Below are 27,203 nucleotides of genomic sequence, written 5' to 3'. Positions count from 1 at the left end.
AAGTTGAGTAGATTGCTCTGTGAAGGTTTGAACTGCTTGAGCATGTTACAAAGGTTCACCAACCTGCTTCCTACCTCTAGGATGGAAAGTTTATTTGGCTTAGGAAAAGACTTTCTATCTTCTTCATCTTTTTATTATACCATTTTATCAATCCTTTGCTGAATGCACTGGAACAACATGAGCCGTTGCCCTGGTCGAAGCTGGGCTCTCTCACGCGGCACCCCGTCCTCAGCTGCCTTCTTCCCTCTTCCATTCGCTCTGACTACAGTCTCCGAAGCCTTGGGTAGGCCTAGAGCTGGCTTCCTGGAACGTTGATCCTCTGATGCCATCATACCTGGAGTCCTGTCCCAGGTAATGGTGGCATTTTATTCTATGAGAAGAACCATCAATTCAAGACCAGAAGTCATGGGTAAAATATGACTTAACAATAAAAAAAAAAAATCAGTAACATAGTAAGAAAGAAAATCCACATACAATAAAATTGATCAATGATAAAAGAAAGAAACAAACCAATGTGGGTAAACTCTTATTCATTGCTGTCTCCCTCATGATTAAAAGCATTACATAAAATCAAGAGCAAATGACTTTCTTCTCTTTTTCCCTGGGCTCTGTATAGGGAAGAATGACAGCATGCATAAAGGCGGTTTGCTCTCTTCATGCTTTAATTACAAAAGTAACACAAATACATCTTACGGAAGTAAAGGGAGGCTTCAGTTATTTTGAAATTATTAGTTACCCATGATTCACTGTTGTTTTATTTCTTTTGAGCTTTATAAGTGAAACTTTACAAAGATGAGACTTTCAAAGATATGGAACTTTGAAAACAATCTCTAATTGAGGTGGTTGTATTTTTTAGGGATTTGGGGTTTTTGTTTCTTTTTTTACACAGTTGTTTATAGGTCTTGGGTTATATTCTATTACAAAAACTAAAGGTGGGCTTTCTGGTAAGATGTTTCTAATAACCCAGGAGTAATAAGATTAACTCAGGGCTTCTCAGCTTTGGGACTATTTGGACTGATAATACTTTGTTGAGGAGCTGTCCTGTGCATTGTGAGATGTTCAGCAGTACCTCTGATCTCTACACACTAGATGCCAAAAGCACTCCTTCATTCCATCATTTCTTTTTTTTAAGATTCTATTTATTTATTTGACAGAGAGACATCAAGAGGGGGCAACACAAGCAGGGGGAGTAGGAGAGGGAAAAGCAGGCTTCCTGTAGACCGGAGCCCGTTGTGGGTCTCAATCCCAGGACCCTGGGATCACGACCTGAGTCTAAGGCCAATGCTTAACACTCAGCCACCCAAGCACCCCATCAGTCTGTCATTTGTTTGTTTGTGTTTTTTTTAAGTTTTATTTATTTATTTGACAGAGAAAGAGATCACAAGCAGGCGGAGAGGCAGGCAGAGGGAGAGGGAGAAGCTGACTCCCTGCTGAGCAGAGAGCCCGACGTGGAGCTCGATCCCAGGACCCTGGGATCATGACCTGAGCTGAAGGCAGAGGCTTAACCCATCAGTCTGTCATTTCAATCAAAGATTTCTCCAGACATTGCCCAAAGTTCTTCTCATTGAGAACCATGGGATTAATCTAATATTCAATATATATTTAAAAGTAAGAGGACTGCAGAATGCCTGGGTGGCTCAGTCGTTAAGCGTCTGCCTTCGGTTCAGGTCATGATCCCAGGGTCTGGGATTGAGTCCCATGTTGGACTCCCTGCTCAGCGGGGAGTCTACTTCTTCCTCTTCCTCTGTTCCTCCTTCACCAACTGGTGCTCACTCTCTCTCTCTCTCTCAGATAAATAACATCTTTTTTAAAAAAAGAAAAAAAGTATAAGGACTATAAAAATAAATCCAAAACCAAGCAAAACCCTGTTATCAACAAAAGTCACATGGTGTTTTTAAGATTCTGTATGAAATTATGTAGACAAGTTGCTACAAAGAGAAACATTTTCTTAATGTGTACAGTTTCTTGATGTCTCTCCTAAATGTCATCTCAGTCTTTGTTGAAGTATGTACTTGATCCATTCTCTTCATATTGCTAAAAGCAAAGAATGATTTCCTGGAATCTAGAGTTATGAACTAGAAACACAGAGGATATAGCAAAACCCTTTTTGCTCGCAGCCATCTTCCTAGGGGACGTGGCAGATGTGGTGAGTTTTTGGCAGTAAAGATAACATAAATCTGAGGAAGGAAAAATATATGGGAGCTAAAGGAAATTCGTCTCTATCAAGAGCATTACACAATTACATCTGTGTAATTACAGAGCAATGAGTTGGGGTAGTTTGGACTAAAGGTTATCCAGGCACACAACAGATGGAAATAATAGTGAATTGCTTCAAATGACTTTGGAAAAGAAACTTAAGTAATTTGAGATGAAATGTTTGATTTTACTTAAAATATCCTGAACTCTGAGGTCTTCCAGATGTAAAATACTGCTTCTTAAGAATAAGTAGAAGCCCAATCTTTAAATCATTAAAAGTTAAAAAGGTCCTACAAACTAATGTCAAGTGTTAATAAGGGGAAACTAGAGGCAAACTATAGAACAACCCTCTGTACAATCTTTTCACTAAAACTGTTCTAAAAATAAAAAATAATACTGTTATTATTCTCATTTTACGGATGAAGAAAACTGAGTCTGAGGGAGGTTAAGAAACCTTGTAGGTCATGTGGCCAATAAATGGCAAAGTCAAGATTTGAACCCAAGTGGATAATTCTAGAGTGTGGGTTATTAACCATGACGCTGCCCTGCCTCCTGCGACTGGGTGGGCGACTAAGAAACTTACATTCCAATTCTAAATCAACCACATCCATATTTTCTAAACTAAAACGAGGATGTAGAGTTTGAATGAGTTCGTGTGTTTCATGGGTTTTCCCCATGAAATCCAAGGCAAGAACTTGCTGTAACTAAGTAGGATATTGCTTTAACCCTTTGGTTGCCATTTCCTCTCTAGTGCAGTGAGAGAAGAGGGTCAGATGATTCCCAAGGCTTCTCTTGCTGTATAAAAATAGGAAACTCTCTTACATTCAGAGCACTTTTTAGAATACCTGACAGAGATTAGCTTCATCATCCTAACAGCCCATGACACAGTCTTATGATTCCTACGATAGAGGTAAGCAAACTAAGGTCCAGAGAATTCATGCCCTGCCCTGGGTTAAACACCTGGTAAGATTCAAACCCAGGCAGTCTGACACCCTAGTCTCTGTAATTAACCACTAAGAGGCAATGTAGCCTCTTATTATAATCTAGAATATAAATTGCAACATACAGACTAAATCCAGAATAAAAGAGTTCTTCGCTGAGATAGATTTTCTTACATGTGTGAAGGGAGGGACAATTTTTTTTTTTAGACTTATTTGTTTATTTACTTGAGATAGAGCACGCACATGTGTGCATGACCACGAGCCAGGGGAGCAGCAGAGGGAGAGGGAAAAGCGGACTCCCCGCTGAGCAGGGAGCCCAACACGAGACTCAATCCCAGGACCCTGGGATCATGACCTGAACTGAAGGCAGACTCTTAACCAACTGAGCCACACAAGTGCCCCAGGAGCAAATTTTTGTATTAATAATTCTTTTTTTTGTATTAATAATTCTTTTTTTATTAATAATTCTTTTTTTGTATTAGTAAGTCTTTATGCATCTTGTGTTGAGGTTCAGAGTCCTCTGCTGCTGTCATCTCCTTGGGAGGGTTCAGGGAAGGACCTATTTTCTCCCATTCCGTCCCCCAACACCCAAACTCCCCTTTCCATCTTCTTTCCTATTGCTTTTAGGAATTGTTTGAGGATTGGAGGAAATCATGAGGATTTAAAAAAAAAAAAAGTACTCAAGGAAGACAAGGTAGAAAACAAGATGTTCTCAGCAACTTGGAGATAGGGTAGTAAGTTAAAGGAGCTGCTCTCATCTGGTTTTCTCCTTCTAGTGCCGAATTCCCTTTCTCCCATCCTGCAAACACAGGGGCACTGCCATTTGGTACAAAGGAAAACTCCAGCTGAGGGCACCATTTCTTTTAAATTGTTCTTTACAGTATTCAGTTCTGTGCCAACTTTTATTTCCCCAAATATGCAATAGAAGCCTGAAGGTGCCAGGCTCTGGTCCAGGTATTGTGGGGATATAAAAAGGAACGAGACCCCTTCTGGACTTCAGAGCCCCAGACACGCCTGCCTGCTCATCTGGTTCCAGTTGAACTCAATATTTATAAATAAGTCAGAAAACTCACTTATTACTTACTTATCCAAATGAGTGAGTTTTTCTGCCACATCTCCTGTTTAGCAAGCAGACGCACCTTAACTGCAGACGGAACAGGAGAAATCTTGCAAACCACAGAACAGTTGAACGTGGCCATGCTGTAGAAAACATACAGCCTGAATTTACAGAAAAGCTTACTTTCATTTTTTCAAGTGTAGTTTCTATTTAAGAGGCTCACTGTAAAATATAGAAGTCCCTTATTAGCCACTTCCATATTTTTTTTTTCAAATAAAACAAAGCAGACAAATGCAAAGTAAAGAGTAAATCCAACAGGAGAGCTGGAGAAACAGTGAGGCAAAGAAAAAGGTAAATTGTTACTTAAAAAGAAATGAGCAAGTCAGTGTAAGAGAAGCAAAAAAAAAAAAAAGAAGAAGAAGAAAAAGCAAAAATCCAAAAGAGTATATGCACAACAATAGCCCTCCCCCTTCAAGAAACTCTCACAGACTATTTTGCCATAGAGGAAGATAAATGTTACAATGTCTTCCTAACCAATCAGCGACAGGGCAGGCCTCAAACCAGGAAGCCCTGTAGAGTGGAGTATTTTAACTTGTGCAATTAAGACTTCTGGCTCTCAGCTAGTTTTTGTTCCCTGTGCTTGTAGGATACAAAAGCAGATGTGAAGTCCCTCATGGCGAAATTTAATGCAGGGGGCAACCCCACAGAAGAGGTCTCTGTCAGCAACCGCCCCTTCAAAGTCACTGGGCAAAACTCACCTTCAGGAGTACAGGCCAGAAAGAATCTCTTCGACAACCAAGGAAATGCCAGCCCTCCTGCAGGACCTAGCAACGTACCTAAGTTTGGGTCCCCAAAGCCACCCTTGGCGGTGAAACCTCCATCTGAGGAAAAGCCTGACAAGGAGCCCAAGCCCCCATTTCTAAAGCCGACGGGAGTGGGCCAAAGATTTGGACCGCAGGCAAATTCAGCCACCAGAGACCCTGAGGTGAGAGTGGGATTTCCGAAACCTATGGGCCCCAAGCCTGTCACTGTGCCCAAGGAGGATGCCAAACCTGTTTTTCCCTGGCCCCCTGGGAATAAGCCTTCGCCTCACAGTGTAAACCAAAACCATGACTTAAAGCCACCAGGCCCCAAGCCAGGGTCTCATCCTCTAGCCCCGGAAGCAGAGCAGAAGCAAGCATTCCCCAAGCTGGCTGGGGCTAAAGGCAAGTTTGTGTCAGCCTCACAAGACCATGACCCCAAACCCCTCTTTCCCAAGCCCGCCTTTGGCCAGAAGCCATCCCTGAGTATTGATGACAGTCATGAAGACGAGAGCCCCACCAAGAATGTGTCTCTACAGAAAGGACCCCCAGCTCCCTTAGGAGCCAAGGCCAAAACAGGCCCTTTAAAGCCAGCAAGGGAAGACCAGGAAACTAAAGACCTCGGAGGCGAGATGTCCAGTTCGCCCTTTTCTGGTGTGGTTCTGAAGCCTGCTGCCAACAGAGGAAGCCCGGGCCTCTCCAGAAATGCTGAAGAGAAAAAAGAAGAAAGGAAGATAGATGCTGCTAAGAACATCTTCTTGAACAAAATGAATCAGGAAGAGCCGGCCCCTGGGACTCCTTCTGCCAAGTTCCCTAAGATGCCTTCTAAGTTGGCAACAACGGGGCCATGGAGCCAAAGCCAAGACAAGGAAAAGGGAGACAAGAATGCAGCCACCCCCAAGCAGAAGCCCCTGCCTTCCTTGTTTGCCTTGGGCCCGCCGCCGCCAAAACCCAGCAGACCCCCACACGTTGACCTGACGAAATTCCGAAAAGCCACTTCTGGAAACAGTGAGTATTTTTCTCATTCCCTAAGTAACATGTTGTGTTCTGCCGCAGAGGTTTTGTTTGACCTTCTGGGGGAAAAATTATACCCAGGAGTGATTCCATCCCTGGTACTCCTGAATCTGTGGTGACTTTTCTTTGGCAATCTGTTTTTGCTTTAGTGGAAGGTCTGAGAGGTAAAAATTCTCAGTTCCGTGTGAAAATGCGTCGGGGCCCACCTTTGGGGGCTGGAGGAAAATATATCCATTTCACTGATAAATGGTTTTGCTTTCATTTACATCCTTAGCCGGCTTTCATTTCTGTTCAGTGAGACTGAGGTGTGTTACCCTTAGTACCACAGGAAGATGATAGACCTCTAGGTCGGTGGTTCTCAGACTGGGTCAATTTTGGTGCCCGGGGACATTTGGCCGTGTCTGGAGGCAGTTTTGACTGTCACAACTGGAGGGTGAAGCTGGCCTGTGGCAGGCAGAGGCCAGTGAGGCTGCAGACATCCTGCACTGCAGACAGTGGCCCCTTGCAACAAAGTAACCGGCCCAAAATGTCAAGCGATTTGCAACGTCCAAAAAGTCATCATGTGTTTCCTAAGCCCAGTATTCAAACCAGAGATGAGCAGAGCTCCCGAAATGCCACTTTCTGTTTTATATTTTAACTGTTTCCTATTTCTCAATATAAAGCCTTCTGAACTTCACTGATTCCTCAAATAGTACAGAGCTAGGACCATAAGCCAGACAAAGGGACACATTAGAGCCCTTCTGGGACAATAGTTTCATATCCTACCAAAGATGTGACAATCCTATGGCACACGCTAAAATTTGATGCTGAATGACTTGGTAAAGATTTATAACCCCACGCAGTGATGACAGAAGCTCACTTATGCCTGAAATGATTAACACTTTAGGCCAATAATGTGCAGTTATTGTTTATTATTGGGGAAGGTGGAGAAAGGATGCTTATACATAGTGGAATAGGGACCACACCACTACTAGACACATTTATTTTATATTTATATTATAAATATAATAATTTATATATTTATATGCTACAAATATATGAATTATATTTTATTATACTTATATATAAATATAAATAGTAATTTATATAAATAAAATATTTATATTATATAAATATGATATATTTATATTTATTTATAAAACTATGATCTAGGGGGGCACCTGGGTGGCTCAGCCATTAAGCGTCTGCCTTTGGCTCAGGTCATGATTGCATCAGGCTCCCTGCTCAGTGGGAAACCTGCTTCTCCCTCTCCCATTCCCCCTACTTGTGTTCCCTATCTCACTGTCTCTGCCAAATAAATAAATAAAACCTTTAAAAAGAAACAAAAACAAACAAAAAACTATTTAGAAAACTATTTAAAGAAGGTCTAGGTATAATGGTTGTTTTCTTTTTCCAGCTCTACAAAGGCATCTTTCAATGTATCATTTGCAATGCAGCAGCAAGCAATAGACCAATATTCTTGCTGTTGATCAACAGATTAGTGATGTAACCCCCCATTAATCTATCATGTAGAAAGCACATTTGAAGTGATGCCACAATCATCCGTCTTCTAGAAAGGCTCAGCTGTTACACTTGTGTCTCCTCATCTGTCACCTTCTCATGTTAATACTGGTCCATAACTCAGAAATGTTATTTTTGTGAAAACTTCTAAAAGACCCCTTTCCTTAGCTCTTCTGTGCCTGGGATAAACAATGAACTCTCATAGCCTCCATCTTATAACTCTAACTTCAGACCAGGGAAATGGTCGTCGTGTTAAGCAGAAATCCTTGGGAGTTTCCTTCCATGTGCTGCATCTTTATTTCCACTCAGCTACCAGGTTCGGGTGGCAGTCACCAGTTGTCTGGTGTGATGATGTTAGAATGCTAATGAAGTCCTCTGGCTTGATGGTTCTGGCAAGGTCAGTGTCAAGCTGACTTTCAGGGCAGCAGGGTTCCCAGGGACCCAGGCCATACTCCCTAGTAAGCAGAGTGGATCCTTGCCCGCTTTCTGCCTTTCCCCCCATCCTGACCTCCATCCCCTCTGCTCCTTTGCCCCCAGGATAGACACAGTTTAGACTCTCAATCCTCCCATAATGTCCTGCACCTCTAACTCTGGTCCCTTGGGAGGTAGTATGCTCCAAAAGGGACCCTATTTCCTCTTCATCCCCCTCTTTCACAATCAAAACTCAGTCCTTCTTGATTTGAACAGTCCTCTGGTTAGTGTCAGGACAAAGCAATCTGATTTCTAACTTTTAAATTATGAATAACACCCCTTTAAAGCATTCGCATTTTTGTAAGCATTTGAATTTTTTTTTAACTTTTTCTTAAGATTTTGTTTATTTATTTATTTGAGAGGAGAGAAAGGGAGAAAGAAGGGATAAGGGCCGCGGGAGCGGGAGAGAAGGACACTCCACGGAGCACAGAGCAGGGCGTGATCTCAGGACCCTGAGAACCTGACCTGAGCAAAACCAAGAGCTACACACTTAACCGACTGAACCACCAGGCAACCCCAACATTTTTTTAACTTATTTTTAAATAGAAATTACATCTGGCTCAAAAACAGAACAACAACGAAAACAAACCCAACAAATATAAAATGGCATACAGTCCTTCTCTGTCATTTTCTGGATCTTCCCAGCCTCTGCCCTACAAAAGCCTCTTTTCTTAATTTCCATATCCTTCCATATCCTTCCTTAGATTTATGTAAGCAAATATAAATATAGATACTAATTCCCCCAGCTTTATACTTCAGAAGGAAGATATTATGTGCAATGCTTTAATCTTTGCTTTTAAAAAAAATAATAAATTTTATACATCTTTTCATATTTTAGTAAGAAGTAACTGAAGGGCACCTGGGTGGCTCAGTGGGTTAAGCTGCAGCCTTCAGCTCTGGTCGTGATCTCAGGGTCCTGGGATCGAGCCCTCTCTCTTCCTGCTGTTCTGCCTACTTGTGATCTCTCTCTGTGTCAAATAAATAAATAAAATCTTAAAAAAAAAAAAAAGGGGGAACTGAACATTCCTTAGAGTTTCATAATATTCTGATAAATAAATGACCACCCCAACTGATTGAACATTATGCATTGTTTCCAAATTTTTCTTTTCAAAACCATGCTACAAAAAATAACTTGGCATATATGTTATTTTCTGAACAGTGAGAATTTCTTAAAAGGCAGGTCTGATGACTGATCCCACCTCTGCTGCTTTTATGAAACCATACTAAGTAATTTAGCCTTCCACTTAGGAAGACTAAGACTATACCAGATTTAGAAAGTAGATAGTGTTCGAATTAATCCGATGTTTCATCTAATAACTCTGCAGGTTTTTCATCTAATAACTCTAACACTATTTCCTTAGCCACCTCCCTCATTCCCTCCTTTCCAGGTTCACATCCAATTCCTTAAACCTCTTCCCCATGCCCACCCACCATCTTTTATCATCTTTGTCGAATATACCGGCCATTATTTGTTGAGGACTTGTTGTATACCAGATGCACATCACTCTGTTCACTCCTCCCAAGAACCCAAATCAAATAAGAATTCTCTGAAGAAACTGAAGTTCAGAGAGGTTAGGTAACATGCCCAAGTCTATAACATGACTAAGCAGGGGCAGGACTGGTCCTTAAGTCTCTGTGATCCCGGGCCCATACCCCGCCTCACCATCCTCCCTCCTCGGTCCCTCTCGTGAAACATAGGATATCATGAGATAATAAGTCAAGCATGAGGGAAACTCAAAGAATCCTCATCCTTCTGTGTGTGTGTGTGTTATTTGGTTGAAACACCTGTTTTTTTGTTCGTTTGTTTTTTCACTACAAATATCACTATAAGCTACATGGAGACAGACACCGGTCTGCTTAACGTTGTCTATTTGGAGCATAGAAATAATACATTCCTGTTAGTTGCTCAGTTTGTTATCCTGTCAAAGTCTATTTAATCAGAATTGAGTATTAATACTCTCTATAGCTTAGCTATTACTTTAACAAAGTAGATAACCCTTGTCAATAGACAGTTGACTAAAGCTTCCATGAGAAATGAAGGTTACGCACAGGGTCTTTATTGTAAATCTATTCACCTTACTTACTGGTAAACCCTAGGCTTCAATATAATATATTGTTTTACTGAACATGAAGCTAATAACTTTTTTTCCCCAGAACCACCATATGGGGCTACAAAAGTCTAAACTTTCAAAAAAAAAAAAAAGAAAAAGAAAAAGGAAGGAAAGAAAGAAAGGAAGGAAGAAAGATTCTAAAATATCTGAATGTTCTCTGAACTAACTAACCTTTTCTCTGTGTCCTCTTGGTTCCCAGGCCAGTGGTGAACGGAGGTCATTCTAAGCATCAGTGTGCACCCAACCAGCAAAGTTTCCGTTGTTAAGATCCCTTGGCTTGACTACTGGTTTGCATGTGGAGTTAGTGATAAATCTGCTGGGCAATGTTCCGTCCAACCCTTTTCTGGCCTTGTTCTTAATCCTGGAGAGAAACTAAGACTCACCTTTCCGTATATTAGCTTTAAGAATGATCAGTTAAGCATCCTGACCACTGAAAAGGTAAGGCCAGCGTCCCAGCAGGCATTAGCAAGGGACTAGTGGCATCACGGACCCCCACTGCCCCACCCCCTATCTGCTCATGCAGCGCTTCAACTAATCCAGCCAACAGCAACTTGGAACCTAAAAGCATTGGGCTATTTTCAGCAGCAAAATACCACACACCCTACACTGTCTCTTCTCTTCCCCTTCACTTTCTTTTTACACGTATTCTCTAAAATTGCCGCATTAGATATTATACATCATGTTACATCAATGTGTGTTGTTTCTAGCCATTACAAGGGAAAGGGATTCTATGTTCACACACATTTAAAAAACTGGGGGAGGGGGTAAGTAGATTCTTTACAGCAGCGTTTCCACAAGCATCTGGTACGCTAGTGTGCAGCTAGAGTCTAAGAATAAGATACCCTAAAACACGGATCCCAGGATCCGTTTTCTGAATCATCTCCCAGATGGGGCCATCAGAACACTGAGGAGATAGAGGCAAAGCTCTGTGGTGCACGGACTGGAAAAGGAGTGTCTCCAAAGTGTGGGTGGGCTTCAGGGGGCAATGTGGTTCTGCTCACCCACCGTCCAGGTGCCTGGGACGCCTCGTGCTGGTGTCCACTCTTACTTTCAGCTCCCGCCTGAGTCCACTCTACTTCATTTACCCTCCTAGGTCCTTAGCAAAACAGTTTTCCTTAAGATTGTAGGTCTTTCTTCTCTTCTAGGTTGAAACTTCTGAGGAAGCACTGACTATTAATTGGGCACCTTACCTGAGTTGAACCCTAAAACAGAAACGCCTCTGGAAGAGCATCCCCTCTCTTCACCACACAAGCCCCTGCGAAAATCTTAAGAGCTTCCTCTTCTTCATCTTTCTCCCCAAGTTCTCAACTTCTGCTCTTCTAAGATAAACCAGCTCCTCAGGCTAGACCCTGTTCTCTCGAGCAACCCGTTCCCCTCTATATTATCCCAACAGCATCCCTTGGGCTTTTTTTTTTTTTTAAAGTCTAATGTTTTTATCATTTTTAGAAGCAATCTACATGGTCTTTATTTTTACATTCTGGCATTTACTTTCACTGTGGAGAAGTCTGAACCCACCCTGAATTCCCCCCTTTGAAAATGATTATCTCTTCTGTCTGTATCCCCAAAGGAATCTCTATCTTTAGGGTTTAAAACCTAGCCAAGATCTTTCAGTGTCAATCATTCCATCATCAGGATTTCTTTTTTTAAGATTTTATTTATTTATTTGACAGAGAGAGCCCAAACAGAAGGAACAGCAGGGGGAGAGAGAGAGAAGCAGGCTCAGGGAGCCTGATACAGGACTTGATCCCAAGACCCTGGGATCATGACTTGAACCGAAAGCAGGCGTTTAACCAAGTGAGCCATCCAGACACTCCTTATCAGTGTTTTCTGACAGAAGATGTGCCTCTTTGCTTTCAGGGATTTTCTCTTCCATCTGCAGAGGGAGTCACACCATTTCTTTTGATCTGGCCAGGGAATGACAAACACATCTACATGGTCTAATTCAGTAGGACAAGTTCACCAGCTCTGAGTGTTGCTTTTCATCCACTCTTCTGTGGAGCAAAAGAATAGCTGCGGTGGTCTTGAGGGCTGAGTACCCTTCCATTTTCTGAGATTTCTTTTGGGGTCCTGTACCAGGGCAAGCCCAATCATGGCAGCTCATCCCCCTTCTGCCTCTGGTGTGATCCTGTCGTGGTGTTTGGGGCTTTCATGCTATAGGTTTGTCCTTGACCCTCCCCAGCAGGCCCACTCACCCCAAGGCTGCTTCACCAATCTGGGGTGTATTAAGAAGGATTCACAGGTTTTTCTAAAATCAATGTCTTCCCCCTGTTTTGCTTCTGGTGTGGGGAACAAGTGGAAAGCTTTATTTGTTTCCTATGGCACCCAAGCCTTCTGTTTCTTCCCCTAGCCACCACCTTGTGAAATTTATCCAACTGTGTTCTTTTCCTTTTTTTCATGTAGTCGCCACTTTGGGATAATATTTACCTTGCCTAATTTCATTTTTACTATTTTATTTGGGAATTGGAGGGGGGACGTCCTGGAAGTCCCCTCCTTCCTTACTTCATAGCAACTGAGTATTTCAGCTATAATCTAGGTGTCAACAACATTTCCAAAGGGACCATCACTTCGCCCCTTTCAACAAGGCAGAAAGAAGACTCAAATGAAGTGAGTGTCTACTTCTTATGTCCTATCCTCTGGACTGTGCTTGGTCAAAGATGCTTAGATGACCACTCCAGGAATCTGAGGCATCTTCTGGTCACAGTCAAGGTGAAGCAAGGGAGAGATCCATATGAAATGATTTAATAGATGTGAAACTTGATTGAAATTATTTAATTCTTAAAATAGTCATTCAAGGGATGTCTGGGTGGCTCAGTGGGTTAAAGCCTCTGCCTTGGGCCCAGGTCATGATCCCAGGGTCCTGGGATCGAGCCCCGCATCGGGTTCTCTGCTCAGCAGGGAACCTGCTTCCTCCTCTCTCTCTGCCTGCCTCTCTACCTACTTGTGATCTCTGTCTGTAAAATAAATAAATAAAGTATTAAAAAAAAAAAAAGTCATCCAACCCAGAAAGGAAAAAGCATTAAAATGAAATTGCAATTTACTTGAGAAAGGAAAATTAAAAACAAAGTCAAATCTAAAAATCAAACACAAGTACATGCAAGTCTAATAACCAAATACACACAGACTCTTCCTGATTTACTTTCAATTGTGTTTTTGTACACTGAAACTTTTTAAAAACTAGATAGGAAGATGGGGTAAATGTTATAATTCAGTCTGCTCCCTGGGAAAGAGACATCTTGCTTCATATAATCTATTAAAATTATTTCTAATCCAGGCCAAATAAAACCCTTTTTTAAAGGATTGGATTTCCACAATATGCATTTGCCACTAAAGGCTCCTACTTTGAATATTATTTCTGAATATTAGGGGTTCATATGCTAAAGCACCTCTTTGCACATTTATTTTTTATTTTCAAAACAAAATGAAATTAACTTATATAACACCAAAATTAACTCCAATTAATGGAGGACTGAACTACACCTCAGGAGCCCAAATCCAGTTACTTGTTTTTACAAATATATCTAGAGGTGTCCTCTCCTTTTAGAGAAAGCACAATCATGATAGTTATGACAAGGCTTTAAAGCCCAGAGAGCCATCTAGAGCACTAGATTATTTGTTTCTCCAACATATGAGATACAAGGAAGAGAGGAAAAAGTCTGAAAGTTGGAGACTTAAAATGCCACATTAACCACTAGCAAGGAGACAAGAAACATATTTCTCTTCCGTTTAAATTGCCACTAAAGAAAAAGCTTATATTTTATTCTGTCTGGCATAACAAAGCTAGAAAAAAACAGAACAGCCAACAGTGAGAGATAGATACTATCAGGGAAAAGTAACTGAAGGTGAGACATCTGGCTACAGAAAAAAAAAAATATGAACAGAAAACCATATGAGGTTTTTCTTCCCCTAAAGTCATAAGTGGTGTTGTAGAAACAGAAGTCTATATTTGTGAGGGCAGCCAGTGTCCCTCTGCAGCTGCGTAGCTGCCCACCATAACCACTGCTTCAGCCTGTGGCACACTCCCAGCAACCCAGCACATGTCTTTCCAGCAGTGGCAGTAGGTCTGGGCAGGCACAGGCAAGGGGGCTTGCCACAGAACCCCACTCTTTTCTGGAGTTTCATCTGCTTCTCAGAACCTAACGTAGCTCATCTGGTTTTCAAGGGCAATCTGCATAGTGGTATCCTGAGTACAACCGGGCGACCAAGAACCCGTCTAGAATCAGTGCAAGGCAGATAAATACCTCAGGTAACCAAAGTCTGTGGAGTATTTGTTCCCTTTGTTCTGGGGGGGGGGGGATTATTTTGCTCCACTCTTTTAAGTAGAGAAAGAATCCTAGATTGATACTGCAAGAGCCTCTCGGGGTGGTTTGTTTTTAAATTGTACAGTATTTTCTATTTTTCTTCCAAACTGTCACCTTAAAGAAATCAATGTACCCATCTAGTCTCAGTTACTGAGGATTTCAAGTGCAGCTTCTCCAGGACCCCCTTCTTCTCCCCTCCAGAACTTTAGCCATACACACACACACACACGCACGCACGCAGAAGCACAATTTTCTCCTCAGCCATTTCTTCAAAAGCAGTTTCATGTGGAAGGAGGATAAATCACATTTATAAAATAATTTCCATCATTCATATTACTCTAATTTAAAGAAAATTTTTCTGGACCCAATAGAGCAGTTTTGTAGGCAGGAAACCTCAGTGTGTTGTAGAAAGGGCTGTCTGATTTCTCTGAAGCCTTGAGACCTTAGTCCTTCTGGGGAGAAATGAATTGTGCTCCGGCTGAGTGGCAGGCAAGCAGATGCGGTTTCTAGATCTGCTAGATCTTTATCTGCCTCTTGGGAACTTGTGCTTTCTTCACTAACTCTGAGTGATTATCTAATGGACCTACTGGTTGAAGGGACTATTACAAGGTGAGGTCATATCTTAGTCAGACTGCTATTACAAAAATACTGGTGACTTAGGGACAGCAGGAATTTATCTCACGGTTCTGGAGGTTGGGAAGTCCTAGATCATGGTGTTGGCAGATTTGACATCTGGTGAGAACCCACTTCCTGGTTGTCTTCTCATGGCATCCTCCCATGGCAGAGCTCTGAGGGAACTCTCTGGGGTCTCTTATAAGGGCACTAATCCCATTCATGAGGGCTCCACCCTCCTGACCCCAACACCTGCTAAAAGCCACCCCCCTACATCATCGCACTGAGGATTACATTTCAACATTTGAATTTGGAAGACACAGACATTCAGTCTATGGCAGATGGCCTGTGCCATTCAACCCAGCAAATGACACTCCACCACTCCCCGAACCATCTGCCTCTCTCCTATATTCTTGCTTTCTTCTTCATTCTTATCTTCTAAGCTGTAATTTTTAAAAGATTTTATTTAGGGGCACCTGGGTGGCTCAGTGGGTTAAAGCCCCTGCCTTCGGCTCAGGTCATGATCCCAGGGTCCTGGGATCGAGACCCACGCCTGGCTCTCTGCTCAGCAGGGAACCTGCTTCCCTTCCTCTCTCTCTGGCGGCCTCTCTGCCTACTTGTGATCTCTGTCTGTCAAATAAATAAATAAAATCTTAAAAAAAAAAGATTTTATTTATTTATTTGAGAGAGTTGGGGGAGCATGAGAAGGAGGAGTGGCAGAGAGAAAGGGAGAAGCAGACACCCCATTGAGTAGGGAGCCAACAGGGTGCTTGATCCCAGGACCCTGACATCATGACCTGAGCCAAAGGCAGACACTCATCCAACAGAGCCACCCAGGCGCCTGTAAGCTATGATTATTTTTTTTAATCCTATTCTTTTCCATTCTTCCATACCATCACCACAAATCCCCTTTATTAAGTCAATGAAACCTGTTAGTAAAACCTACCGAAAATGCTGAGCTTTATGGAGGCATGAGGATCAAAGAGGTTGTTGAATTCTGAACTAAGAAACAGTGGTTAATTACATGTGCCAACACAATTTTGAAATGGAAAACGTCAGGCAGAAAATAGAAAAGCTGCTGGTGTGCTCCTTAAAATCTCATAGAGTTGATGCCAAATGCCAGCCCATATTTCGTGGAAAAATCGAATGGTCCACACAGAAGATCAATGAATGAGCATGTGGCTTGAATTCTCAAGGTCACTTCAGGCTTCCAGCTCTCTCTAATTCGCATGAGTTTAGGAATTGCCTCTCTGCCCCTGCACTGTACTGCAGTCACCCAAACAAGACTTGGAGTCTTTCCTTAGTTTTCACTGCAAACCCCTCATTGAAGGCATTTGTGTGTGTGACAGACGTCAGTGAAGGTGTCAGACCTAGAAGTTTCTTTACACGGCACTGAGGCTAGAAATTTAAAACAGAATATTGTTAACCACCATTCTTCAGAAGCAGGAAGGGGTTTTACAGCTCAGGATTCCCTCCCTTCCCTTATCATTCACCTTCTTTCTTTTCCTATGTCCCTGAACCCCTCCTTCTTAATGGCAGAGAAGAATAAGAACACTTTCTGGTTTATTATTCAGAATAGTTCAGCTCTCTGTGATCCAAACCCTGACATTCAACTATTACCTTCCTTTGCATATAAGAGAAATTCTTTATTCAAGGGTCACCTTGCCATTTCTTTTGAGGTGGAAGATGTTCCGGGGAGAGATGGCCAGTGAGGGAGGAAGTGGCTTTATTTTATATTACTATTAATGGCCATTATATCGCCAGAAACAAGATACCCAGGCCAGAAACATTATATTGACAGACACAACATGCCCAGGCCAGTTTGGACAACCCCAGTAGAAGTATAGGAACTGAACTCTTCCACTTTGGTGTGATGGCTAAGTTGCCTGACCCTCCTGTCTGTTTCCAGTGACTCAAAACCAGAGATCCCTAAAAAACTAGAGTGCTAGAAAGTGCCTACCAGACCTGGGACTTGAAAGTTTTCGGATTCTTTCCTGAATTAAAATACTAGAAGGACACTCATGCGAACCAACATTCCTTGCATGTTTCCCGGGCCATTTTGACACTATGACACCAGATGGGTCTTGAAGGAGAAAGACGGCCAAAAGGGATAGACATTCTGATTGACAATGTATGTGTCCTAGATTCAGAAGAAGCAAGGAACATCAAAATTGGACCTCACTCTTTGTAAGATTCTCAAATTTTAAGTTGCATAAGAAAAGGCCCAAAGTTTCTAGTTCGAGAAGCCGCATGGGACCCAAGGAACCAGGGTAGTTTTTCACATCACTGGATGGCTCTAATACCGGTTGTCCTTAGAACACTCACTGCAGGCTGTGAGGGCTATCGCAGTGGGGGAAGGAGGAAGGAGAATGGTGGGGAGATGAAGGGTTTCGAAGCCATTGGTATTTATCTGAAAACAAAAGCAACGCTATCCCATTGAGACAGAACACTGAAAGGTGGTAATTACATCCAAACAAGGAAATGACTGAGTGATCTCTTTAAGCAAACAGGTAGTATCCTCTAGCTGATCTAAAAATTTGCTTAGTTAGGGCAAGGACAGAGGTGCTATTCAAACGTCTAACATCTGGATGGCTGGCACCAGAATCCTGGAGGTTTTTTTACTATGTCAGGCACTGACCTGCTAGTTGCTGGCCAGGGGTCACTGAGGGGTATCTGGAACTCTTAGAGGGCTTTAGCTGGTTCACTCTTTTAACAGTGGGTTGTTAAATTGTATGCATCAGCTGACTGGTGACCTGCCCCCGACCAGCTGGTCCAGACTGTCAGCCTGGAAGAGTGTGGTGCTCCCTGCACAGAACATCTGTAAGCAGGGACTCAGCCACGCTCTTCCCCTCTTTCCTTCCTTCCTTTTTCCTATTCTCTGTTCCCTTTTTTTTTTTTTTTTAAAGATTTTATTTATTTATTTGACAGAGAGAGATCACAAGTAGGCAGTACAGAGAGAGGAAGGGAAGCAGGCTCCCCGCTGAGCAGAGAGCCCGATGCGGGACTCGATCCCAGGACCCCGAGATCATGACCTGAGCCGAAGGCAGTGGCCTAACCCACTGAGCCACCCAGGCGCCCCCCTCTCTGTTCCCTTTTATTTTCATCTTTTTCTCCCCTTCTGCCAAGTGGCGGCCTTCAGGGTACTCAGCACGGGGTTCTTACATGGCACATGTGATCACTGTTCATCAAATTAAGAATCCATATTTAGCGCTACTGGTAGGATGTAAGGCAAAGAAAAAGATGCAAGTGCTCCCTAAGGCAAACAGACTTAGAAGGGCTGACTAACTAGGCATCACAGTAAGAACTGCTGTTTTGTTGATGGAGGGAGGTCAGAGGGACCAGGGAGCTCAGAGTCCTGCCCCATGCAATAGCTCTTGGTCCTTTGAAAGGTCTCCATGCTGGGTATGGCCCTCAAACTCCCCTCCACCCAAAATGACCAGGACAGCTAATGGAAGCACAAGATCAGAAGTTCTGGAAGATTCTCTGCTCTCCATGTGGTCACTGCTCAAGTGCCATTCTACTGGCCTAGTTTTCCCACCGTGGAGAGAGCATCACTTGCTAACAAGTTTCATCTTTCCCTTCAACAGTGTTTTGTGTTGTGCGTATCTGATCTTTAAAATAGGCCTGTGTTAATACAGCACTTACAAGAAATTAAGCCAATGAAAAAGAAAGCTAGGCGGTTGTCCTAAACTAAACATTTCTTCTGTAATGCTCTTTGGTTGCTCTTCAAAGGAATACAAGTCTGAAGAAAAGCACTCTCAGATTTTGATGCCGCAAATTCCTGCGTCTTTGAGTCTAATGATAAAAGGAGAGGGTGACTGTGGCATAGATTAAAAAAAAAAAAAAAAAGTGTTTTTTGTTTTTTTTTTTTTTTTTTTTTTTTTCAAGCTTGTCACTATTTTTGTAAGCTGGAAACTTGTTTTTAATCTTGCTGCAAAGTTGATTGGAGAGCCTGCAGGAAGCACTGTGAGCTCTTAGTGATCTATGAGAAGTTGAGATATATTATAAAGACAGGAGCACATTTTGGTTTTTGAAAAGCACTGTTTACGGGATTATTTTTCATCGGGGAGCATTCAAAGGAGAGGCTTTGTGGCCAGAGAGCCACGGGGTCCTGCACAAGCTCCCGCAGTTACTGTGGGACCCCAAGGAAGGTTCTTAGCCCCCCTCTACCTCAGATTTCTCATCTGTTGATAGAGATGAGTCTCTGTTGTTGGGTTTTTGTGAGAATTAAACAGAAATGTACAACATGCTAAAATATATGGGTTCCTGGTATATCATAGAGACTCAAGTCATTGACCCCAATTTAATAACATTATGAAAGGGAGGAAGGAGAAATGCTCAAATAAAGACGACATTGTAAAACAGGTGAGTGAGGAGCCTGAGTGACTCAGTTGGTGAACATCTGATTCTTGATTTTGGCTCAGGTCATGATCTCAAGGTCCTGGGATTGAGCTCTGTGTTGGGGCTGACACTCAGCCAGGAATCTGCTTGAGATTCTCCCTCTCTCTCCCTCTCCCTCTGCCCCTCCCCTACTCATGTTCCCTTGCTCACGCTCTCTGTCTCTCTCTCTCCCCCTCTAAAATAAATAAATAAGTCTTTTTAAAAAAATAAAATAAATCTATCTTTTAGTGGTTCCTCATGTCTTCTAGTCCACTAGGGGTTTACTTTCTTGTTTTCTAATATGTTTATGGTTGTTTCTTTGTTATCATCACTTTTCTTTTTCCAGCATTTCTAGAGATTTGGGGTGAGCAGAGCTTATCACAATGTAGTCAGTCGTCCATCTTGACTGGGAACTTTTAGTCATGTATCAAAGGGCAAAAACATTAATATTTTAGCCATTATAAAGTATCAATATCAGAAAAATACCTAATGGGTCATCTTAAAGGAATCATCTAAGGTTTGGGTTTACACATTGCCAAAAACCTGAAAAACTGAACCATTCATAAGTATCGATAATGTGTGTATGCAAGTGTAGAGTTTGCACCTAGTAACAATGGATAAGACACGTGTCCCAAAGAAGCTAATTGTATAGGTTTTTCACTTTTTAAACTATGTTACAAGAAAGGCAATGTTTATATGTAATGGATACTTTTCCCTATCTCTAAGGATTTAAAATACCTAAAGAAAGAGCTTTGAGAAATGTGTGGAGTGCTTTAAATAATATATAACTTATTATTTGGAATTTTATTTTTTTTAAAGCTTTTATTTATTTATTTGACAGAGAGAGATCACAAGTAGGCAGAGAGGCAGGCAGAGAGAGAGAGAGAGAGGAGGAAGCAGGCTCCCTGCTGAGCAGAGAGCCCGATGCGGGACTCGATCCCAGGACCCTGAGACCATGACCTGAGCCGAAGGCAGTGGCTTAACCCACTGAGCCACCCAGGCGCCCCTATTTGGAATTTTAAAAGTTATATACTCTTCAGTTTGGAATTTTACTGTATAAATGCTAATAGAATGTAAGCTGGAATCAAAGTTGACTAAAATTGGGTCAATATTGTGCTTTCCATTTAGTGAAAAAATAAATAAATATAAATTGATATTGAAATATTTCCATAGAATAGGGATTAATTAATTTTTGATAAATGAGATAGAGGTAATTTCTACAAATTTTTTAAAAAATTTTTTTAAAGATTTATTTATTTATTTATTTGACAGAGAGTCAATGAGAGTGGGAACACAAGCAGGGGAAATGGAAGAAGGAGAAGCAGGCTTCCCACTGAGCAGGGTGCCTGAGGCAGGGCTAGATCCCAGGCCCCTGGGATCATGACCTGAGCCAAAGGCAGATGCTTAAGGACTAAGCCACCCAGGTGCCTCTTTATGAATTTTTATAACTAGGTCAGAACAGGTTGTGCATTATCTTTCCCTCTCAGAGAGCACACTGGTTCAAAACATATACCCAGCAAGTATCTCTCTATAACACTATTAAAATAAATTAATGGGCAAAGAGTGAAACATCAAGAAATACGTACATTTCCTGAAGATTTTTTTTGTTACAGCAGCAAACTGATGGAAGTTATTTCAGCATCTTGATTCAAAGATGTTGAATTTTTGAAACAGAAAATATTAAAGGAAAAGCTCAATTTTCAATTAATGGTAGCACATTTAGTAGCAAATTCTACAATTATGAAATCAGTCTTTCTTTCAAATGGACTAATCATCCACTGTGAAAGTTCTTTGGGAATTTTCTTGAAAAGGCAAGAAAATCAACGTTTCCATAGCCTGTGAATGAACAGAAAAAAGAGAAATTTGTTTCAACTATACATATTACCCAATAGTTTAGAATTTTCTCATTCAAATTCATCAAAATAACCTATTTAACTTTTGTTTCCAATTTTTCACATTTTAATAACTTAAAATGATTTAAACAGTCAGCAACATTGATTTTATTAAGAAAGGTATACATCTTAGTAGAAGAAAACTCACCAAATGTTCTTTTGGCTAAAATAATCGAATGGTTTATTATTTTAATATTTGTTATTCTATTCAAGTACAGCCTCACAAAATGTTTCAGACATCATTAATCAATTCACTGAATTGTAATTCATCTCTAAATTTTGGCAACTGTCTGCTTCAGTTAAGTTTTGTGAAAAATATAATCACATTTTCTGATATGGTCACAAAATCAGTCTAGAAAATAGGGGTTTTTTTAAGATTTTATTTATTTACTTGACAGAGATCACAAGTAGGCAAAGAGGCAGGCAGAGAGAGAGGAAGCAGGCTGAGCAGAGAGCCTGACGTGGGACTCGATCTCAGGACCTTGGGATCATGACCACGACCTGAGCCAAAGGCAGAGGCTTTAACCCTGAGCCACCCAGGCGCCCCTGGTTTTTAATACATTATTATATTCTTTCTAATAGAATATATTTTCTAGTTTCTAGAAATTATTAGAATAATTTCTAATATTATATTCTTTCTAACTGGCTTTCCTTTTAAGTTGCTAAATGGAACTGAGTTTGCTGTTAGATAAGGTAAATTTTCATCACCTCAAAATATCTCTCTTGACACCTGTTATAAAATTGTGTTTCCTCATCATTTCTCAAGGCATTGTTTCTCCCACTGTGGTCTGTGGACCATCTACACCAGGACAGGCACAGGCACTTTCAAAAACTTAAGAATGCCCTTGCCCCCTCCCCCTGCCTCCCCCCCGGCCCAGCTCCATCACCACCATAGCCCCCTGGCCAAATCATGACTGTTGGTTTGGGGGCCTATGTAGCTCCATTTTTAAGAACTCGCCCAGGAGATTCTTGGGCACCTTGACAATAGAAAAAAAAATTAACTCAAATCAGTCCTTCCTTAAATGGTCAATACTATTTTATATTTTATAAGGTCAAGAGGAGATTGTTTTGAGAGGGGTTCATAATTTGAGTAATTCATCAGCCTTAAGGAAGCCCTGCATGAGATAGGAATAGGAGAATGGAGATATCAAGGAAAAGCTCATCCTGTAAACCAGTTGTTTGGTCTGAACCGTTCCAGACCATCTTGTCATAGACACCAGGCTGGCCTGACATGCTGCTCAAGCGGGCACTTGGTGGTGGACTTCTGTAGAATCACAGAAGCCCCCTGGACAGCATTCACTCTCCCCTCACACCAGGAATCCCAGCTAGTCCTCCTGTGAGAGGCAAGGACCTTAGGAAAGGTCCTCACAAATCAAACGCACATATTAAATTCATGTCCAGCCGTGACTAACAATCCCTCGGATACAATCATTTTCCTTCCTGGACCAGAGTTTGAAAGTACCTACAAATGAAAACATACCAAGAGGAGGAAGCATAGGGAACTCTGACAAACTTGGTCAGCTTAGTTCGGCTTAGGGCTAGGGCTGCCTACAACACGTCTCCTTTTTCCTAAGAAGAAATTCTGCCTGAACAACATTTGGGAATCATGAAATTTTCCTGAAACACCTTGAAAAAATAATAATAACAACAAATAAAAAGAGGGGAAAATACCACAAAAGTGAGGCCAGAGTGCCAACGTTAGGAGGGGAAATAGTGGCATGAAGAAAGCCTTCTCTTTATCCACTCTTCTACCTCTGGCCAGACACTGTATTTGACCAAATATTTGACATTACCCACATAGCAAGGATCCTGACTTTCAAAGAGCTTAAGTTATGGCTCTTTGCTCTGATTTGGATCTGTGATGACCTAGTTAGCAAGGGATATGATAGCACGAAAATACGCTGTTTTCCCACATTGGACCTGCACTAGCCACATTAACCCAGTTAAAATGATGTCCATGATCTGAGTCTCGTTGAAAGCCTTATGGTTAATCGAAACTTATGTTGAACAAAGATCTCGGGCCTAAATAAACATGTCTATTTTTTTCTTTCTTAGAGGCACCTGCCAGCGCCTCTGGAAGGTTCCTCAAATTTTAGTGAAACCAAATGACTGTGGTGTATAATCCTTGGTTACAGCACACACACATGCACACCCACATGCATGTTAACAGCATCTGCATGTGCCACCTGCTCTCCATTCACACCCACGTGGTTTAACGAACAATGAGAAGGTAAATGAGTTTGCAACAGAGATAAAGGGATAAAAGCAATAAAAGATGGGATGAGGGAGGGAGGCAGGGGCCAAATGTGGTAGGCCACACTCAGGTCGGGGGCTTTTGCCAAAAGGTGAGGGCGATCCTGTCCGATTTGGTATTTGGGAAGGATTATTCTAGAAACAGTATAAAAGAAGTAGGAGACCATTGCAGTAATCCAGGCAGGAGCTTGGACTAGAGTAGAGATGGGAGAGTAGAGATGGGACAAGAGGATGGATCTGAGAGATACTTAGTGGAGAAGATGATGGATTAGCTCTGTGGGTGGACCATGATTTTTATTTTTAACAGTCAATTAGAGGAGACTTTGAGATTCAAATGGGCAGGTAGTTACAAGGGCCCGGGAATCTTAGAGCGCTTCAGTTCTCTCTCCACATTGTGAACACATCAGCCTGCTTCTTGGGACCCAGCGCTTTTCCCAGTTTGTACATATCTGTCTGATAGACTATTATCTAGATCTGCACTGTCCAAGACATTAGCCATGGGAGGCTGCTGAAATTGAAATTAATTAAATAAAAATGTAAAATTCAGCTCCTCAGTTACACCAGCTACATTTTATATGTTCAGTAGCCACCTGTGTCTAGTGATTCTACTATATGACAGCACAGATAATAAACATGTCCTTCACTCCAGAACATTCTACAGAACAGTGCTGATCTAATGACCCGCTGGTACCTCACCTACATCTCCAAAACCAAATCAACACTTCCTCCAGTATCATACCAATTACATTCTATACAGTATTGATTATTTCTGTACTTGAACCCTTGTGTATGGTGAGTTCCATGAAAGCATGGAACCATGGCCTACTCATTCTCCAGCAGAAAGCCTTTGTTCCATGTTCTTAGCAACCACTGGTTGAGTACATGAGTGAGGGACCGAGTAAGCCAAAATCTAAAGTTCTGTTTCAAAAACATATAGAAAAATAACCACTCATGTAATCTCTCAGTTTTTAGGCTGATGTTATAGCTCCTAAACATTGAAAATATGAGTAATAAAACCTGGCTTATAAGATGACATCAGCACAGGAGTTTATCACGCATAATTAGAGCGTTAATCAGAGCAGAGGCAGGGAAGGCAGAAGGTAGCCAGTGTTCTCTCCCATTGTCTTCTGCCCCAGCAACACTCAGTATTAGCCAGGTCACCCTTCAGTGGGTAACACCCACCAGCAGTTGCCACTTCGTGGAGACAGCAGCAGCTACAGTGTCTGTTGGTATAACATCTCTGCTTCCTTCTGTCATACGTTCTGTCCCTGATGGGTCAGAACTGCTGTCCAGACAACCATAACTGTGGTCAGAGTTCTGCCCACATCGTCTTCCTGGGACTGGTCAGTCTCACGATAGGGACTTCCTTCATAGTCTTGGTCAACACTCAGTCTCCGTATCCTCTTCAGTGTTGCTGCAAACAATGCCCCCATCCCCCATGAGGGTGGGAGGATTGAAATAGGAATTAAGTGTCGTAAGAGGCCTGGGAGGAGTGAAGAGGCACCAGAAAATGGGAGTAGGACCAGCGAGGCAAAGCTTGAGTAGAAACGCACCCCTCTTTCTTTCTTCCAGCTGCACAATAGGGTCTAAAAGAATGGTCCTATTTGTGCAAAGAAAGAGGTAACTGAAGGTGGGGAATCATTGTTTTGGACATGGTGACCCACCCCCTTCCCGGGGGAATGGTGAGCTTGTGAATGGTAACAAACCATCACTTAAGCACCAAACATGGGCTAGGTGCTGGACCAGACCCTAGGGATCCAACAGAGACCAGCCAGATGTGTCTCTGCTCTCCTGCGTGTCACGGCAGAGGAGCGAAGTCAGTGGGCACCTGTACTGCTCTGGTAAGGAGATCCCAGGTTCTGGTGCTGGGAGACTTAGGGAGTCCTGGAGAGTCTCAGGAGAAGGCTTCCTGTGGGAATGGACGCCTAAGCTGAGCCCCGAGAGTAGGCGTCACCCCAGTGAGGGAAGAAGAGAGAGGACCAGGAGCAGGTGCAGAGTTCTGGACAGAATGAGAGCTAGACAGTGCCAAAGCACAGTTTTCCGTAACTTCAGAGTATTCAACCCAAAAAGTGTGGGAAGTAAAACATGACTATAAAGGGGCGCCAGGTTGGCTCAGTCATTAAGTGTTTGCTCTCAGCCCAGGTCATGATTCCAGGGTCCTGGGATCGAGCCCCACATCGGGCTGCTCTGCAGGAGGCCTGCTTCTCCCTCTCCCACTCCCCCTGCTTGTGTTCCTGCTCTTGCTCTGTCAAATAAATAAATAAAATCTTAAAAAAAAGGAAAGGGTCAGCTCTCTGCTCTGGAGCCAGGCTGGTTGTATTCCATTCCCTCCTCTACCTCTCAGTAGCTGTCAGACTTTGGGCAAGTTCGGAATTTGTTGTTTCCTCATCTGCAAACGAAAAAAATAATGCCACCTACCTTCTGCGCTTCCTGAGGAATTACATGACCTCTTCCATAAGCTGAGCCCTCAGTGCCCGGCACCTAGAAAGCACTCTACAAAGGTTATCTGTTACTACTATCTTGAGCTAAAAATTTCGATAATGTGGAAACCAGCATTTAGCCTACATTTCCATGGAAAAAAAAACTTACAAACTTTTCTGTGTCCCAACCCACAGAGATTCGGGGCTAGGAAGATTTTAAAATCCAGAAAGTGTTATACGAGTTCCACTAGATGACATGTACAATAAGGGATTTCCCAAGATTATGAAAAAAAATTTCAGGTACCTATCAGAAAATGATTGCACTATGTTAAAAGATTTGGAGGAAAAGCCTGTTGATGTAAAAAATCCAGTAGTACATTTCTTTGGAGGTTAAAAAAAAAAAAAAAATTAGCCTGAATTGTTATCAAAAACACAGTGACAGGAACTCTGTTGTTGTGTTTGTGGTTTTTTTTTTTTTTTTAAATCTTAGTGTCCTGAAAAAACCCAAGTATTGCCCTTCTTCTACTTGGATATCCTACCAGTCCTTCTTTTTCCTCTCCCCACATTATACCAATCTGTTCTTATTCTCTCCATTTTAAAATGAAGACACTGAGGCTCAGAGATTATTAGGTAATTTAGCCAAAATTGTGCAACTAGGAAGAGATGTAGCCAGAATTGAACCCTGAGCCTTTTGAGTACAGCGTCTGAATATGCATTCTGATCTTCAAGCCTTAGAAAACTGTCACTCCCATAGAGTGCTGGGAACCCCATGAGAAATGCAAAATGCACTCAATAAAAAGGTTAGATGCTATTTCAAATTGCCCATCTACTTTGAAGTCCTGCAGGATATTAATCATTGAAAACAAAATTCAAGTATGTTTGGGAAATCCTGGGTTAAGCAAAGTTAAATTCATTATTTACTGTATGGTCTCTAATACATCACTGAGTATTAAGAGTATCCAAAATGAGAGTATAGTTTGTGGCAATTTCCAAATCATATTTGACCATACGACTTTTTTTTTTCTGCTCTCAAAGTAGTTCGGCAGGACCAATGTTCCGGGGAACTAATTTTGGAGGAAATTCTGTATGGAGTAAATGCAGAGTGACAGATATAAGTATTATCAATTCAAATTCACCAGTGGAAAAAAAATATTTTGTGTTTGTGAGAAAAGTCATTTTACTGTACTGAGCAGAAATAGCGTGAAACGGAACCTGAAGTCATTGTTCTAAATCTTAACTTGCTTGAGATGGGGAAGCA

General features: G+C 41.9%; 1 protein-coding gene across 3 annotated transcripts in view; it reads left to right on the top strand.

Annotated features, from left to right (window-relative positions):
* FYB1 (FYN binding protein 1) overlaps positions 1-27,203 on the top strand; it is a 149,931-nt gene that overhangs the window by 50,412 nt on the left and 72,316 nt on the right. For 2 of the 3 annotated variants that reach the window (XM_013051694.2, XM_004737977.3), the window contains exon 2: positions 4,841-6,002. In XM_013051694.2, coding sequence (XP_012907148.1) covers positions 4,841-6,002 — 1,162 coding nt within the window. Of the gene's footprint in view, positions 1-4,762; positions 6,003-27,203 lie in introns of those variants that run through there. The other variant, XM_013051690.2, reaches the window with a different exon arrangement.

Source organism: Mustela putorius, unplaced genomic scaffold, assembly GCF_011764305.1.
Source record: "Mustela putorius furo isolate JIRA1106 unplaced genomic scaffold, ASM1176430v1.1 tig00000407_pilon_pilon_pilon, whole genome shotgun sequence".
Taxonomy (NCBI): domain Eukaryota; kingdom Metazoa; phylum Chordata; class Mammalia; order Carnivora; family Mustelidae; genus Mustela; species Mustela putorius.
This window is presented reverse-complemented; position numbering and strand designations above follow the sequence as displayed.